At 36.7% G+C, this 16,476-nt stretch overlaps 1 protein-coding gene across 1 annotated transcript in view; it reads left to right on the top strand.

Annotated features, from left to right (window-relative positions):
- Positions 1 to 14,190, top strand: part of CNTN1 (contactin 1) — a 401,067-nt gene extending 386,877 nt beyond the window's left edge. The window contains exon 24 of the mRNA XM_065932171.1: positions 11,718 to 14,190. Within this exon, the coding sequence (XP_065788243.1) occupies positions 11,718 to 11,794 (77 nt within the window). The 3' untranslated portion in view covers positions 11,795 to 14,190. The remainder of the gene's footprint in view (positions 1 to 11,717) is intronic.
- The last annotated feature ends 2,286 nt before the right edge of the window (positions 14,191 to 16,476 follow it).

The following is a 16,476-nucleotide window of genomic DNA, read 5'->3' as shown; positions in this document are numbered from 1 at the left end:
TCTTGCAACCCCATAGACAGAGGAGCCTGACAGGCTACAGTCCATGGGATTCTCCAGACATGAATACTGGAGTGGGTTGCCATTTCTTTCTCCATAAGTTATTTTAAGCATATTCATATATCATCATCAATCAACATCTAACAGCGCCTTTGTATAGAATACACTGTCACAAAACAAATACACTTTCATGAAGCATAAAGACACAAGACACAAGTCTTGTGGAGAAAAAGTCAATAATTACTCCAGATATTTTGTAATAAAGTGACTGGAAGAATACTGGTTAGAAACATAGATGTTGACAAAAGAACTTCAATTTCCACTGACTGTGTAAGAATTTGACTTGTTCAGTATAAACAAAATGGTTCCTTAAGGCATTTCCCAGAATTCCTGTTGGTTAGCAAGGAGTAGCTACTAGGTTGACTTTTTAAATAAACTCCTCATACACGTGATGAAATTCAACCTTCTTTTCTCCCACTTTGTTGTTGTTGGGCAGTCACTAAGTCTTATCCGACTCTCTGTGGCCCCATGGATTACAGTATGCCAAGCTTCCCTGTCCTTTGTGAACCTAAAAAGAATTTAGAAGAGCTCAAAATTTCAGGGCTTAGCACCACGAAACATAACTAAGAATGAGGAAAAAAAAAAAAAAAAAACTCTGAAAAGCATATAAACAGAACAAAAATTCCATGTAGATGTCATCCAAAGTTATTGAAACTTTTTTATATCTTCTACTGAATGAGCACAAACTCTTATAAATCCTTTAGAGTAATTAGTGCTGATTTCAGCCAGTAATTCCTTAGATGTTTCAGACTGTTGTTAAAATAGCTGAGAAATTGTTTCTTCTGTGAAAGTACAAAAAGAAGTTTCAATTGATTATGATCCTCTTAATAATTGTGAAGGTTCAATGAATTCAGACAATTTCTTATAAGAATTTCATATGTGTGTGGAAAAATAGCGAGGCACCCATTAATCCTTGATGATAGATGGTGACACTGGAGCCTGCAGCAAGGCCCCAAGGTCTGACAAACATATCAGTTCAGGATCAAATTAAACAGGAAAATCTTAAATAAAAAATACCACCTCAAATAGATGAGTCACTTATTTGTCATAGCCCCAAAGCAAAGAAAAATCAAATAGAACTTTTTTCTGGTTTTGCCCTAGGAAAGCGTCTAAGTATTTGTGGCTCTGAACCCCCACATTTAACCAGTAGGGGACTGGGGTCTTTGACTGCTGTGTCATGGAGATGCTTGGATACTCATAATGTTTTCTAACTCTCAAGTCATTACATTATGGAAGGAAGCATTCATGTAGCATCCTTGGAGTAGAGAAAATAACACTGGGACCAGGTTTCAGTTCAAAAGCCAAGTTTGCCTTATGTTAGGTGGTCAAATCTGACCCTTAGACCTTTCATCTGTAAATGAGGATAATGAGACATAATTTAACTGTATTATAAGAATTAAGCAAAATAACATGTTGCAAAAGTTTCCTGGACAGAACAGGCACTTAGTAAATTAAATAAAAATAATCCTTTGAACAAATATTTTTTAATGACAAATATTGTTACATGGGCCAGTTTTAAAAAAAACATGAATAAATGAAGTAATTTTAAAGAAATCATTTTTATTCTTATATTATCACTATCTGTATATTTAAATTTTGGAGTTTTCCTCATTGTTAGGTGAAGATTTGATTTGAAAAGAAAAGCAGAGGTAATACTTAGATTTAAATTAACCTGCATCTATTCTTTGTTGAAACCTGATGTGTGAATTGGACACCACCCCGGGTAGGCCAGCCAGATGAAAGATAGCTGCCTAGTTAGGGTCCTGCAAAGCAGTTACATAAAACTGGAAGAGTTCCTGTTATAGGGATCACAGTGCCAGTTGACAGAGGATTTTCTGTGTCATCCTCAGCACTCATCTCTTGAAAAATCTACTATTCTAAGCAAATTTAAAAGGGAAAATACCTAACCTTTCCTAGAACTGAGGATGACTTGTCCCACGAATATTAGTACCATAAATAGGCTTGCAAATATGTATATGCTAAAAATAGGTTATCTCTCTTATAATTTTAAGGATGCTTAAACAGAGTAGATCCTCTATGAATAAATAGTCATCATGTCTAGGAGCATGACTAAGCTTTTTTGTTCCATGGTCTCACCTATAAGCAAGCATTTTGCCTATCATGACCATAGTGTGAGTATTAAAATCAGAAAAAAAAAAATTATTTAATCAAATTTATTTTTTTAAAAGAACTAAGAAAAATTCAGTGGGTTTTGAAGTAAGATGTATCTACCTACTTCCCTTTTTTGGAGTTCTTCACTTGAGTTTCTTTGATTATACACACTGATAAGTTTAAGAAAAATTGACTTTCATGATCAATTAGTTTTATTCCAAGGCTATCCATGTTAGAATATTCTGCCAGTGAGCTATTTCTAGCACCAAAAGCAAAGGTGATCCGGTAAGCTGGCCCTGGTTGTTTGTGAATAAAAAAAAAAAAAAAAAAAAAAACCTTGAAGATTATTTGTTAAGGATTTTGAGGAAAAAATTAACCCCCTGAAATCCATTATATGTACATCGAATGGTTTATAGCATAGAAGAGAAGAGAGTGCTGAGTCTCTTTGGTCTCATCCATGCTTAGTTTATCCTCATAGATATTCACTAAGTAGTAATTCTTAAATGAATGCACCAAATGTCATATTTCAAATTCATAATTATCAGATGGTGTTTACTATGTATTTTTAACTTTTTTTCATTTAATTATCATGAATACTGTGCTATGGAAGTATTCCCCATTTTGCTGGTAAAGAAATGGAGACTATGAGAGATTAAGTACCTTGCAGGAGGTTACTCACTCAAGTGAGGACAACAGTATTCAAGTGGAATTTTTCTTAATGCCAAGTCTCATGCTTTAGTGAAAGCCTCACCTTACATTTCTAAAGAAGTAGGTAAACCAGTTTTAAAAGTCCTCAGCATTATAGCCTCATCTTGCCCAAAAGTCATATCAAAATTAGATTATGTACCATGTGCTTGTTAACCCTAACCCTAACCAGCAAGGAGATCCAACCAATCCATCCTAAAGGAAATTAGTCCTGAATATTCATTGGAAGGACTGATGTTGAAGCTGAAACCCTAATACTTTGGCCACCTGATGAGAAGAACTGACTCATTTGAAAAGACCCTGATGCTGGGAAAGATAGAAGGCGGGAGGAGAAGGGGACGACAGAGGATGAGATGGTTGGATGGCATTACTGACTCAATGGACATGAGTTTGAGTAAACTCCAGGAGTTGGTGATGAACAGGGGAGCCTGGCGTGCTGTAGTCCGTGGGGTCGCAAGGAGTTGGACATGACTGAGCAACTGAACTGAACTGAACTGTTGGCCAATAATAGATAGAAGTTATGTTTACATTCCCACTCTATTAGAAATGTTTGCTCCTTTCTCAAAGAGGAAATGCGTCCTTGCAATCTAGCATGTCCTGACAGGGAAAGGACCAGAGTCAACAGTAAGGCAAGTACACAACTACCAGAATAAGCTGCCAGCGAATCATACACCCTTGCCAAAAACAGCACCATTTTGCTTGACATATGGGTTTATAATTGCCAAACAAATAGGAGTAGCAAGATTAGTGGGTTTCACCAGTTTTAAAAAACCATCATAACTGCTATCACTAATATAATCAAGCTTTTAATGTATATATAAACAAATATCAGCTTAGATTATCATAGACAAGGAGAAATATAATAAATAACTTTACAAATTTTATGACTCAATCCTTGACATTCTTAAATTAATCATGGTTTGCAGGGAATCACAGACAAATAGCCATACTAAGAACCCAAGGACTTATAATATTGAACCCTATCATTTTACAGAAGGAAAATCCATAGCCTTGACAAGTAAAATGGCCAAAGATCATGCCAGCCTCAGAGCTATATTTTGAGTCCAAATATTCTCTTTTCTCAAAGTTATACAACTAGCTAGTGACAAGACTATAAATAGATCTTAAATTGTCTTTTTTTCTTCTTCATACAGCTTAGTGTTTTGCTATCTGAAAGAGACGTAAGGAGAAAAAAAAATTATAAAACACAAAATAAGCAAGCTGATACAACATAGGCACTATAATAAAATAGATCTCAAAGCAAAAAAAAAATCATCAAATATGTTAAAAGTCTACAGTATCTCAGAAAAAAATCCATTTTAATTTTTTATCTCTCTTTTGTTTTTCTTTTCCAGAAACTCTTAAAATAGATTAGATTATTCCATTTTATCAAAGACAAGTATTTATGCTTATAATAATTGAGTTAACATTGAAGACTTTCTCAACATTTTCCCCAAGAATTAGCAGGGTGAGCTCTTAAAAAGATATCTCTTATAAATCTTAGACAATTTATAAAAATAACTTTTCTGGTATATGGCCCAGAGTAACTTTTAAGGTTAACCTCACTAGTTACAGGAGTTTTACTGAAAATTCTTTACCAGATTCTAGGCAAGGATAAAAAATAGGGTGGACTAACTGGAAGCATCCAGGAAAGGTCAAAAGGAGACTCCATGTATCCTACCACCTCCCAGAATCCTCGTTGTCATTCATCTTGGCTGAGCAATGCATGCTTGAGTGAAAGTAATTGGCCAGAGACAACCAGGGAACTAATCCTGTCACCATGAAATACTGAGACTGTGAACCATGTGGCCCAGCAGCCCTGGGTTACCTTTCCCTCCTGCTCTTTGCCCAGGCACCCCTTCCCAATAAAATCCCTTGATTTGCCAGCAAAAAAAAAAAAAAAAAAGGTGGGAATCAGGAAAAAGGCTGGAAGAAGGGTAGATGGTTTGCTGGCAGCTTATCTTGGCAGCTGTAAACTTTCCTTAGTGTTGACTCTAGTCCTTCCCCTGTCAGGAAACGCTAGACTACAAGAATGCATTTCCTCCTTGAGAAAGGAGCAAGTGCATAGAGTGATGTCTGGTTATTTGCTGGGAAATAAAAACATATGGTCTATTATTGGCCAATAAGCACGTGCTAAATAACCTAATTTTGGGCAAGATGAGGCTATACTTATGAGGACTTTTAAAACTGGTTTACCTACTTCTTTGTAGTGCAAAATGTAAGAGTGAATATGAAAGGGAGAAGAGACATATAATATGGAAAGCCCATAAATTAATTTACCAATAACAAATCTATAATTGTTTTGTCTCAGACATTTAATAAAATCCCAGTAGTCAAGACAAATTTTAAATAGGTTTATCTTTTTCTTTTTCTTTCTTTCTTTTTTTTTTTTTTTTTTGCCTCAAAAGACTTCAGATCCTTCGTGTTAAGTCCTGCAATAAAATTGGAGTGTGTGATATATTTAAAAAATGATCTTGGTCTCTTGGTCAGAAAATTCATTCATACATTAAATTATGTGTCAGGATTTCAAAAAAGAAACAGCTTTTCCACCTTTAACTTTGTTTTCACCCATCTCTGTCACAAAATTTAGGAAAATAAGTGCCATTTTCTCACTTAATCCTCACAACACCTAATTGGTAAACAGACACAAAACATTTTCTAAAGGGTACACAGCCAAGGATTGATAGACTCAGGATGCTCAACTGGTTAAGCTAACTCCAGGAACAAAGCTCTTAATTAATACCTGAGATCAGAAAGGTTAATGTCTTCTTAAGTGACCCTTCTCCCTGGCCAGAGTGATTGAATAAGGGATGGGATGGGCACCTGCTGTAATCTAGTTCAATCACACAAATCCACTAATTCAGCCACAATATTGGTCTGACAGTAGGTGTATGACTCAGACTTCTCAAATAAGAATCTTTCCTTGAGAGTTTTCTCACTGGAGTTGGTGTTAAAAAAAAATCATCTCTTGCTTTTAAGAATGTATGACTGTGAGCTTCATGCTCTGGTCTAGCTTGAGGAGTCAGTCTGAGAATGTGAGGCAATCTGCAAAGGAAGAAGAGATAAAAGCCAGAAACGTGGCAGACACAAGTATTCAGTTAACTGGCTCTAGTTGTCCCAAAGCAGTGCAAAATCAGCTTTTTCTTCATTGAGTTCCAGTGAATTAAAACAAAGAATCCCCAACTACCATGTCACAGAGGAGTATACTAACATATATATATGGAATTTAAAAAGATGGTAACGATAACCCTATATGCAAAACAGAAAAAGAGACACAGATGTACAGAATAGACTTTTGGACTCTGTGGGAGAAGGCGAGGGTGGGATGTTCTGAGGGAATAGCACTGAAACAAGTATACTATCAAAGGTGAAACAGATCACCAGCCCAGGTTGGATGCATTAGACAAATGCTCAGGGCTGGTGCACTGGGAAGACCCAGAGGGATGGGATGGAAAGGGAGGCGGGAGGGGGGATTGGGATGGGGAACAGATGTGAATCCATGGCTGATTCATGTCAATGTATGGCAAAAACCACTACAATATTGTAAAGTAATTAGCCTCCAAATGATAAAAATAAATGGGAAAAATAAATAAATAAATAAAGAATATGCTCAGGATTACCTAGTCAATTGAAAGTAGAGGCAGAATGTGGACTTCATTGTCCTTGTTTGGCTCTAGAGCCCCATGACACTATTCTTAGTACACCCTTACATCTACTGGCAGGACAGTGGCCTGCTTACAGATCTTCATATTTGCCTATTTGTTCTCAAAAATCTAAACATCCAAGACCAAGTAAAAGTCATACTCTGACAGGCAATCAGGCCATCTGTAATTGACTAGATGTAACAAGGAAACACACCTCAACACAGTCATGGAGCACCACTCAAGTAGGAAGGAGAAACATCTTATGTAAGATTTGAGTTCTTGCTGAAGAATCCAGAGGAGGGTCTAAGGGAAGAAGCAGTCATTTCTGAGCATTTGCTGTTTCTGAGATAAGGCCAGGAGTATCAGAAATTAACTAGGGTTGGGACCCATCATGGGGCTTCCCAGGTGGTGCTAGTGGTAAAGAACCCACCTGCCAGTGCAGGGGATGCAGGAGACATGGGTTCAATGTCTGGGTTGGGAAGATCCCTGGAAAAGGAAATGGCAACCCACTCCAGTATTCTTGCCTGGAGAATCTCATGGACAGAGGACCCTGGTGGGCTACAGTCCGTGGGGTCACAAAGAGCTGGACACGACTAAAGTGACTTCGCATGCCAGAGACCCATCATGAGGGGAGAGTAATTTACCAGCTGCATGTTCATAGTAAAAGATAGGAAGAGTAAAGAAGGTATGGAATATTATTGGTAAGTCAACACTCGCCACTCAGTGATGGGGTCGTTCTCACATTTTCTAGTTGATGCATGATCTTAGAAATGTTTCACAGTTGCCATTATCTTTGTCTCTCATACTACTAACCTGAATAAAGGCAGGTCACTTTGGTTTTTTGCCTTCTGAACTGATTTTTACTGTCAATCCCAGACAGACTTTTATATTCTCCAAACTTGCTGCTATCCCAGAGGGAGTTTTATTGAATTCAAGACAAACACACACTGATATATACCTAACACACCTAATATATATGAAGATGGGGATAAATCATCTTATCAAAACACTTTCTTCCCCTAGCCCAAGGCCAAGGATAAGACTTTGAAGGAATCCAAAGTAACATCCTACCAGGACAAGTTGGAGAACCCTTTGGGCTGAGCAGTAAAGTATGGCCTTTCTGATGTTGCAGATTTTTAATATCGTTTCTCTGATAAGAGATGCAGGTCACAGTGGTTGTCTTTGTCTTTTTCTTTAAACCCCCATGTCCTACCCCTTTACTGTCTTTCTGAGCTTGTACTCCACATCAAAAAAATTCAGGGCTTTTAATTGTAAGAATTATTTATATCATAACTTTATAGTTTAATTACTATATGTTGGGATTGGTATTAGACAACACAGCTGAAAATATAATTTGGATATACTCCCTGTCCTGAAGTTGTTCACAATCTAGAGATGTTAAAAATTGTGAACATAAAGCATGACACCGCAAGGAGAAAATTATAGCAAACATTAGCAATTTGGGTTGGAGCGTGTCTAAACCTAAGCATCAGAAAAGACATTTGTATTAAAAGTTGGCTAGGGTGACTGTCTTGTGCCCATGCTCAGTGCTAAGTGGCTCAGTCATGTCTGACTCTTTTGCAGCCCCATGGACTGTAACCCACCAGGCTCCTCTGTCCATGGGATTTCCCAGGAAAGAATGCTGGAGTGGGTTGCCGTTTTCTTCTCCAGGGGATATTCCCCACCCACTAATCAAACCCCCATCTCCTGCATTGGCAGGGGATTCTCTACCACTGAGCCGCCAAGGAAGCCTAGAGTGACCATCTACTTACCATAAAACCTGAAAAGATTGTTAAGTACTGCTTGTTTCTTACTTAACTTCCTCTTCTCAGTGTGTAACTAAGCAGTGTAAGGTAAACAAATCCAGAAACCCAACGGCATAGTATTCTAAATAGGCTTTACATGAGTTCTTATAGGCAAAAGTAAATTAACCAGGTTGATGATTTGTTCATGTTTGATATTCAGTGAAAGTGAAAGTCTCTCAGTTGTGTCGAACTCTTTGCAATCCCATGGACTATCCAGTCCATGGAATTCTCCAGGCCAGAACACTGGAGTGGGTAGCCTTTCCCTTCTCCAGGCGGTCATCCCAACCTAGGGATCGAATCCAGGTCTCCTTGCATTTGAAGCAAAATACATGTTTACAACAAATCATGTAAGTACTGAAATTATTCTTGATAGCAATATTATATACATTTTGTTAGGCAAAAAAAAGAATATACATTTAAAACCCCTCAAGAATATAGGGATCCCACATTTAAAATGATTTTAAATAGCAGTTCAGTGAGGTCTCTAATTTGTGTTTGGAATGTGGAAGAGAAATGAAGGTGAAGACCACAATTGCATGTGCTTGAGCCATTAGAGAAATTAAATATGACACACACCAACTTGAAGAGTTTATTTTAAATAAATCAAATATCCTGATGTTGTAGCCACAAGTTATGAAATTATATTTGGTTTCAAAACTTCAAAATGGCATTCACAGTTGACTAACCTTCTTTCTGTCACCACAGTTTGTACTGAGACAGCCCACATATTCGGGCAAATACACAAATGTGTACCCATCACTAATGTAATTTGTGGTCATGGGACAGAGCATTTCAGAGACCCCGCTGTCTTTCTCAGACAAATGTCTTTAGGAAAGATCATTTAAATTGGGTCAAACATTGAAAACTAATGGTTCTCTGTGTGATTGAGGTTTATTATTGGTCATCTTATTGAATAAAATAATATGTGTGCTGAGGCATAGTTTTAAAATATCTGTGTAGAAAAGAGAAGGAAAACTGCAAGAACAAATACCCTTGGAAACAGCTTAGGTGCTCTGCTTTCCCGTGTCATTTATTTTCCTTCAGGGCCCTTGCCTTGACACTTGAAGTGCAGGATGTAGCATTCTAGTGCTTTTCTAGACCTGGTTCCTTTCCAAAGCAATCTGCCCAAAGTGGCAGCAAGGTAGAAAGAGCATGGACTTTGGAGCCAGGCTGGTCTGAGATCTAATCCTGGCTCTGCCTTCTACTGGTTACTGGTCTTAAGCAGTAATTTTATCTGAATCTGAGTTACATAATCTATAAAGTGCAGGCATGAAAGTAAGAGACACTTGCTCCTTGGAAGAAAAGCTATGACAAACTTAGACAGCATTTTAAAAAGCAGAGATGTCACTTTGCCGACAAAGGTCTATATAGTCAAAGCTATGGTTTTTCTAATAGTCATGTACGGATATGAGAGTTGGACCATAAAGAAGGTTGAGTGCTGAAGAACTGATGCTTTCATATTGTGCTGGAGAAGACTCTTGAGAGTCCCTTGGACTTCAAGGAGATCAAACCAGTCAATCCTAAAGGAAATCAACCCTGAATATTCATTGGAAGGACTGATGCTGAAGCTGAAGCTCCAGAACTTGCCACCTAATGCAAACAGCCAACTCATTGGAAAAGACCCTGAAAGACTGAGGACAGGAGGAGAAGGAGGTGACAGATGATGAGATGATGGGATGGCATCACCAATTCAATGGACATGAGTCTGAGCAAACTTGGGGAGATAGTGAAGGACAGGGAAGCCTGGCATGCTGCAGTCCATGGGGTCACAAAGTCGGATGTGATTGAGTGACTGAACAACAACAACAGCGAATCTATAGTCAGGATAGTAAGTTCTACCATCTTAGGCTATTGTATAAATATCACAATACACATAAAGGGCCAGTGTGGTGTCTGTCTTATAATTACAGAGCAGTGAATGGCAGCTATCATAGTTATTATTGGTGTCATCATTGCTACTGGTGGTGCATTACGCAGCATCTCCATAATGAGGCAGCTACCTGAGGGCCGTTTATATTGTGCCTACTGTTCTGCCCTCACTTTTACCCTCACTGCCCTGCTCACTTCTAAGAACCCCTGTTTGTGTGCCTCATAATGTTTTCTCTCCTACATTTTCCATGCAGCACCAAATGCTGCTAACAGGGCAGTAGTGGGATGTAGGTAGACACAATCATTGTCCACCTTACAAGGAGTATGACTGTGCTTTCAATGACCAAGTGGAAGAGAAGACTCTTCTCTTCAATCTTGAGTCTTTCTACATGTAAGGAGAATATTCCAAAGAAAGGGATATTTAGACAGCTGTTGATATAGTTGATAGCAATGACTTAAAGTTTCAAATTTAGAGAACTTCCAAAAATCTATTATATTTACACAGACACAAATCTATTATACTTGCAATCTGTTGACTATATTTTTAGCCTGCCACTCTTCCCAGCAATATGTTCCTTGAAAAAAGTACTTAATAATTGTGGAGAGTTGAATGGAAGAGTATACTTTTTTGTTCCCACTTTTCAACCCTTTCTCAAGAATTCTCATGATGCTGGACTTAGACCCATAAATTTCCTTAGCACAGGAAGAGCCCTTCTAGATGGCACTCAAGATGTATTTTAAGTATGTAGAATATCACATCATTTTTATTCTTAAATCACAGCATTAATATTTCAAGGCAATTGTTCTTTAGATACAAATTTGAGTATTATTATCAAAAATAAATTTCTTAAATCATTGTGTATAAGTCCCTAATTGTTTTAAAACTATTGATATATGGGATATGAAATCATTCTATATCTTCCAGTATACATATGTTGTCAGTCAGTTCAGTCGCTTAGCATGTCTGACTCTTTGTGACATCATGGACTGCAGCACGCCAGGCTTCCCTGTCCATCACCAACTCCCAGAGCTTGCTCAAACTCATGTCCATCGAGTCGGTGATGTCATCCAACCATCTCATCCTCTATTGTCCCCTTCTCCTCCTCAATGTCATTGCCCCAGGTTTAACATTATTAGCATTTTTGCCGCATCTCTTCATCTTATTGTATCACAGCTTACTTAGGATTTTTCACTTATTTATGTTTGTTTCTTGACCTAGTGCCTTCTAGTAGAAGTTTATGACTGCTGGATCATAGGATAAATAGAAACATTTGTGATCGTCTTATCTTAAATGATTTATATGAACTCATGGTATAAATAGTCCATACACTTTCACACACAAAATCCTTGATCCACCATTTTTATTTTTACTAAGTCACTTAAGACTAAGAGAAGTTGGTATTTTTTTCAAAGGAAACACTTGTTTCTCAGGGTTACATAATATGGTCTTCCCCAAAGCAGGGGAAATGAGCAATAGTGATTGTTATCAATGAAATAATAAGCATGTGTTTGATTTGCATTATAGGTGCATCCATCCTATCACCATGTCTTCTTGGCTTCCTGCTGCCTGCCCTTGGCATCCTTGTCTACTTGGAATTCTGAATGTGGTGTGACAACCTGCTCTTCCCAGCCCAGCTCAGAGAACACCCTTCATCCCTGTGATGACTACAGTTCCTTTCAATCCCTGCGGCTCCATCCTAAGCCAAATAAATCATAGTTTAACAAACTATCCAACTGATTTACAACATATGTTATGACTGAGGCATTCAGGAACCCCTTCATCCAAAAGAATAAACTTTTAAATGAATATAAAATGATTTTTAACTCGTTCCAATATGCCTTATAAACCACTTAAACTGATTCTGTGACAGTTGCATGATTTAATCCAATGGGACAAGTTACAGTGTTCAATTCAATACTATAGGCTGTAGAGTGAAAGTAAAATCACCATACACAGGTGCTTTAAATTTAATAACAAGTTGTGAAATATAATAGAGGTTGAAGTGTTGATCGTATGTGGTAAATGTAAGAGTACTATAGTCTCTTGTACTATCCTCTCTGTTTTGGGTCCTGCATAATTTTGAATGGCCCCTATCATTCTTGACGTTTTCAGTTTTCTTAGGAAAAAAAAATAGAACTGAAGAATTAGACATAACTTCCAATGCCAAATCATTTTATTGAATAAGTTGGAGGATTTTGAATATTGAAAACCAAATTCTAGAACTTATGATCAGTATTCCTATTTTGGAAGCAAGTAATTTTCTAAACATTTGGTTTTCAGAATCAGTAATTCTTTTAAGTTAGTTTTTTAATAGTAAAATTAACATACTGTATGAAGTTCTTTTTTTTCTTACTTTTGTATTCTACTCTGATGTTCTGATGTTCTTTTATGTTTTTCTTATCAATTTCAAACCTCAAAAATCACAGCTCTTGTGATAGAGTATCATCATGTTGCTGTATTTATTCATATGTGAAATGACCAATTTTAAAAAGTAGACAGCTCCCCTTTTTTTAATTGAGATGTGACAGGCTTTACATAGCTAGGAATAAATGTCAGTTAAGTGAATATCAGAATTATCTAATATTCTAGTGTCTTTGTTTTTGTGCTTCATTATAAGTAAAACCTTTATTAAAGGTGTGGGATCAAGAAATCACCTGTAGCTTGGAAAAACTACAGTATTCCCTATTATTTTTTAAATTAAGTTTTAAACTCATTTCCTGCTTCAATGCAATACCGAAAACTGGCTAAAAATACCAAATCAAGGTTTGTTAATGGTACTTTGAAAGTATCCGAAACTAGAAGGCTGGGAGGAGACAAATAGCTTGTCTGTGCAGTGGTATCTCCCAAGTGTTGGTATTTTAGGTTTTTATAAGTCCTGAAAAGGAAGATGCACATTTCTTCATTCTCCATGGTGTGCACGGACATGTGTTTGAGTGTGGATGTGAAAGAAGTCGAGTAATAAAGGATTAGCTGGCTAATGAAATAGTGCAATGTCTGATGCTTCAAGAGGTATAATCCTATTTTATTAGCACAACCTTGCTAGCTAATTAGAGATAGAGTTTATCTTTTTAGAAAGGATACCTTATAGGTTCATAAAAATATCTACAGGAAGCAAAATATCTATTACTATTTTACCCCCTTTTCTTTAATTTGTATAATTTTTGTACTATATATCTATGTGTAAATGTTTAGAGCTTTCATTATGAAAATACCAATAAATATTTCATTAGTTTACATTTAACTCTTTGTTATAAAATGAAACTTTTTAAAAACAAGTGAAAGGGATGATTCCCCAGTAGAAGTATGTCAACGGTCTGAGATCATTGCCAGATTTCATAAAATATTTAATTATTTGAAAAAGAAACAAAATCTCTTCATACTTTCGGGAAACAAATACTCTGTGAGCCTTCTGTACAAATGTTTGTGTTTTCATTATTACACTTTGGGGTTTTCCTTTTGCAATGTGACCCATGTTGGGCATTTTTATATAATCAACAACTAAATATTTTGCCAAATGCATGCTTGCCTTTTATTTTCTTATGTATGGTAATAAAGAGCAAAACTGGTTAGATTTTGCATGAAATGGTTCTGACAGATAAGAAGAAAACAGACTTTGAAGGTTGTTTGTTTAATTTTAAATTTGTGACAGAGATAAAATAGATTAAAACCTCTCATACACTGATAATTCAAGCTTTCATTTCCTCATACAAGTGTACAAATTTGACTGGGACCATCAGGTTTAAACTGTTGTCAAACTAACTAATGCATCATCTGCTTTAAGACACAAGATTCTTAATTAAACTTTATATAGCGATAGATACATCTGTTGTTTCTTTGTATTTCAAGGAAAGGTGGTAGTAGTTTTATTTGATACTGATAAATACTGAATTGATTTTTTTAGTTATTTTTTATCATTTTTTTCAATGGAGTAGCATAGGACTGTGCTTTGTCCTTTTTATGAATGAAAAAAAAATTATAAAGAAATAAATGTCTTACTGTTACCCAAGAAATAACAACTGTCCTTTCAATTTACCTGAAGTTGAAAATTCATTTTTAGAGGATTTTCATTAAAAATTTAATAATATGGAAAAAATATTACATGTTAAACAACAGTTCAATGTTTGAAGCGTTCTACAAAAAAATATACATGCAAACATATACATGCACACATAGGCATTACAATGACATACGATCACCTTATACTGGACACTAATGCAAACTGTTAGATACTCAAAAGATAAAAAACTGGTTAAACCCTGAATGAGCTGATACTCTTAGCAGAGGAATTTACTTAAAAGCATAGCTGTGCAAAGAGGAATCTGGTGCAGGAAAAGCCTTCTCTGAGTCCTGAGCCAGACTGAGCCTCAGATGCTGAATCCCAGAGCTTCCTGCCTTCTGCCTTACATCCTCCCCTGTGTTCTGATTGTGATTTCTCACTGGCATTCTGACCTCTCTTCCTGTTTCATGCAGCTTGCTTCCACCCTGTACCCCGGTTCCCCTTTTGGACCCCGCCTCTGTTTCTTGATCCTAAGTATTATATTACTTCCATTCTAATATTTTACTTTCGGTATTTGACCCAGGATTGACCCCATCTATAATTCTCTAGGCTTTGGGAGATCAAAGCTTCTTTCTGTGAGTGCATCTTTCCCTGTTAGTTGTTCTCAAACCTGGTTGTCCATCAGGACAATCTGGAGAATTTGAAAAAGCAAAATAGATTTCCTAGGCCTCAGTTCAGGCTTACCAAGTCAAAATTGGGCAGTGAGACATAGGGATCTGTATCTTTTTAGGTTGTTCATGAGAGTCTGAAAGGGATCAGGTTTGAGAATCACAGGTTATCATCATTATTACAAGTTAGATTAATTGATATTTTAAACTGAATCAACAATATAAACATCATGGATACATAATTTAAATTCTCTTAAAAACAAATCCATTCTCTTGGTTCATCTAAAATGTTAATTTGTTCACTTGTTGTCTTTTGGTTCTACATCTTTAGTGTCAAAATGTTATATACTTTTTGTCTGTTAAAATTATCCCCTAATTTGTGTCTAAAATCCATGCAGCAGACTGAAATGAATTTCAAAAGGTTTTCTCTCTAGAAAATATGGATTTTATTTTTTTCTTTTCTCTTTTGGTAACTTGGAAAGTTAATTAAATTTTGATACCTAATTTCCTGAGTCTCTAATCTTCTGGAGACGGCTAATATAAAGATCGTTGAAAGGTGCCCCTTCACCAACTTGAGCATTTTTTTTTCCACAATGGAAACATGAGTGGTTATGAATGAATTGACTTCAAAATTAGTGGGTAGGGAGGCCAAAATTAGTTTCAACATTGTTTATCACATTTTAAAAACAGGTTTCACTTTTCAATTACTACTAATAAATTTGATGCTTGGGGAAATTATATGCATCAGTACCCATAATGCTATTACTATTTGACTCTTGAATTCAATCGGGCATATCCTAAGGCAAAACTGTGAAGTGAAGAAACTTGGTCTTAATCTATCCTATGTCCTCAGTCAGGCTCTTCTGCTTTATGAAAGCCGCCTTAAAAGCAATCCCCTAACTTTCATACCTTCTTGTATTAGTTTCCTAGGTTTTCCACAACAAATGACCACAAACTGAGTGGCTTCAAACAACAGAAATCTATCTCTTCCATTTCTGGAAGCTGGAAGTTGGAATTCAAGGTGTCAGCAAGATTGGTTTCATGTGGAGGTTCTGAGGGAGCCTCTGTTCTGTGCCTCTCCTGTAGCTTCTTGTGGTTGGAGGCAATCCTTGGTGTTCCTTGGTTGCAGCTGCATGTGTCCAATCTCAGCTTCTGTTGACATGTGACATTCTCCCTTCCTATCTTGGTATCTAAACTTCTCTCTTTTTCTGGTTGCTGGGGTGAAGGACAGGAGGAAGGGGTAATCACAGAGTTTGAGATGAGTGGCAGCATGAAGGGGAGGGGAGTCTGGGGGAGAATGGATACATGTACATATAGGGTGAATCCCATAGCAATTCACCTGAAACTGTCACAGTGCTGTTTGCTAATCAGCTATACCTCCATACAAAATAAAAAAGTTTAAAAAATATAAATAAAGGAATAATTTTCTCTCTTCTCTTAAAAAAAAAAAAACAGTCACTGGATTAGGGTCCACCCTAAGCCAGTTTGACATCATATTAATTTGGTTACATCTAAAAAGATCCCATTTCCAAAAAAGGTCACATTCATAGATTCCAGCTGAATATAAATCTAGAATACTATTCACCCCTGTATATGTCTCTTTTCCTCTTTTTAAAAG

Source organism: Muntiacus reevesi, chromosome 4, assembly GCF_963930625.1.
Source record: "Muntiacus reevesi chromosome 4, mMunRee1.1, whole genome shotgun sequence".
Lineage (NCBI taxonomy): Eukaryota > Metazoa > Chordata > Mammalia > Artiodactyla > Cervidae > Muntiacus > Muntiacus reevesi.
Note: the sequence above shows the minus strand (reverse complement) of the source record. Positions and strands in the feature narration are given on the sequence as shown.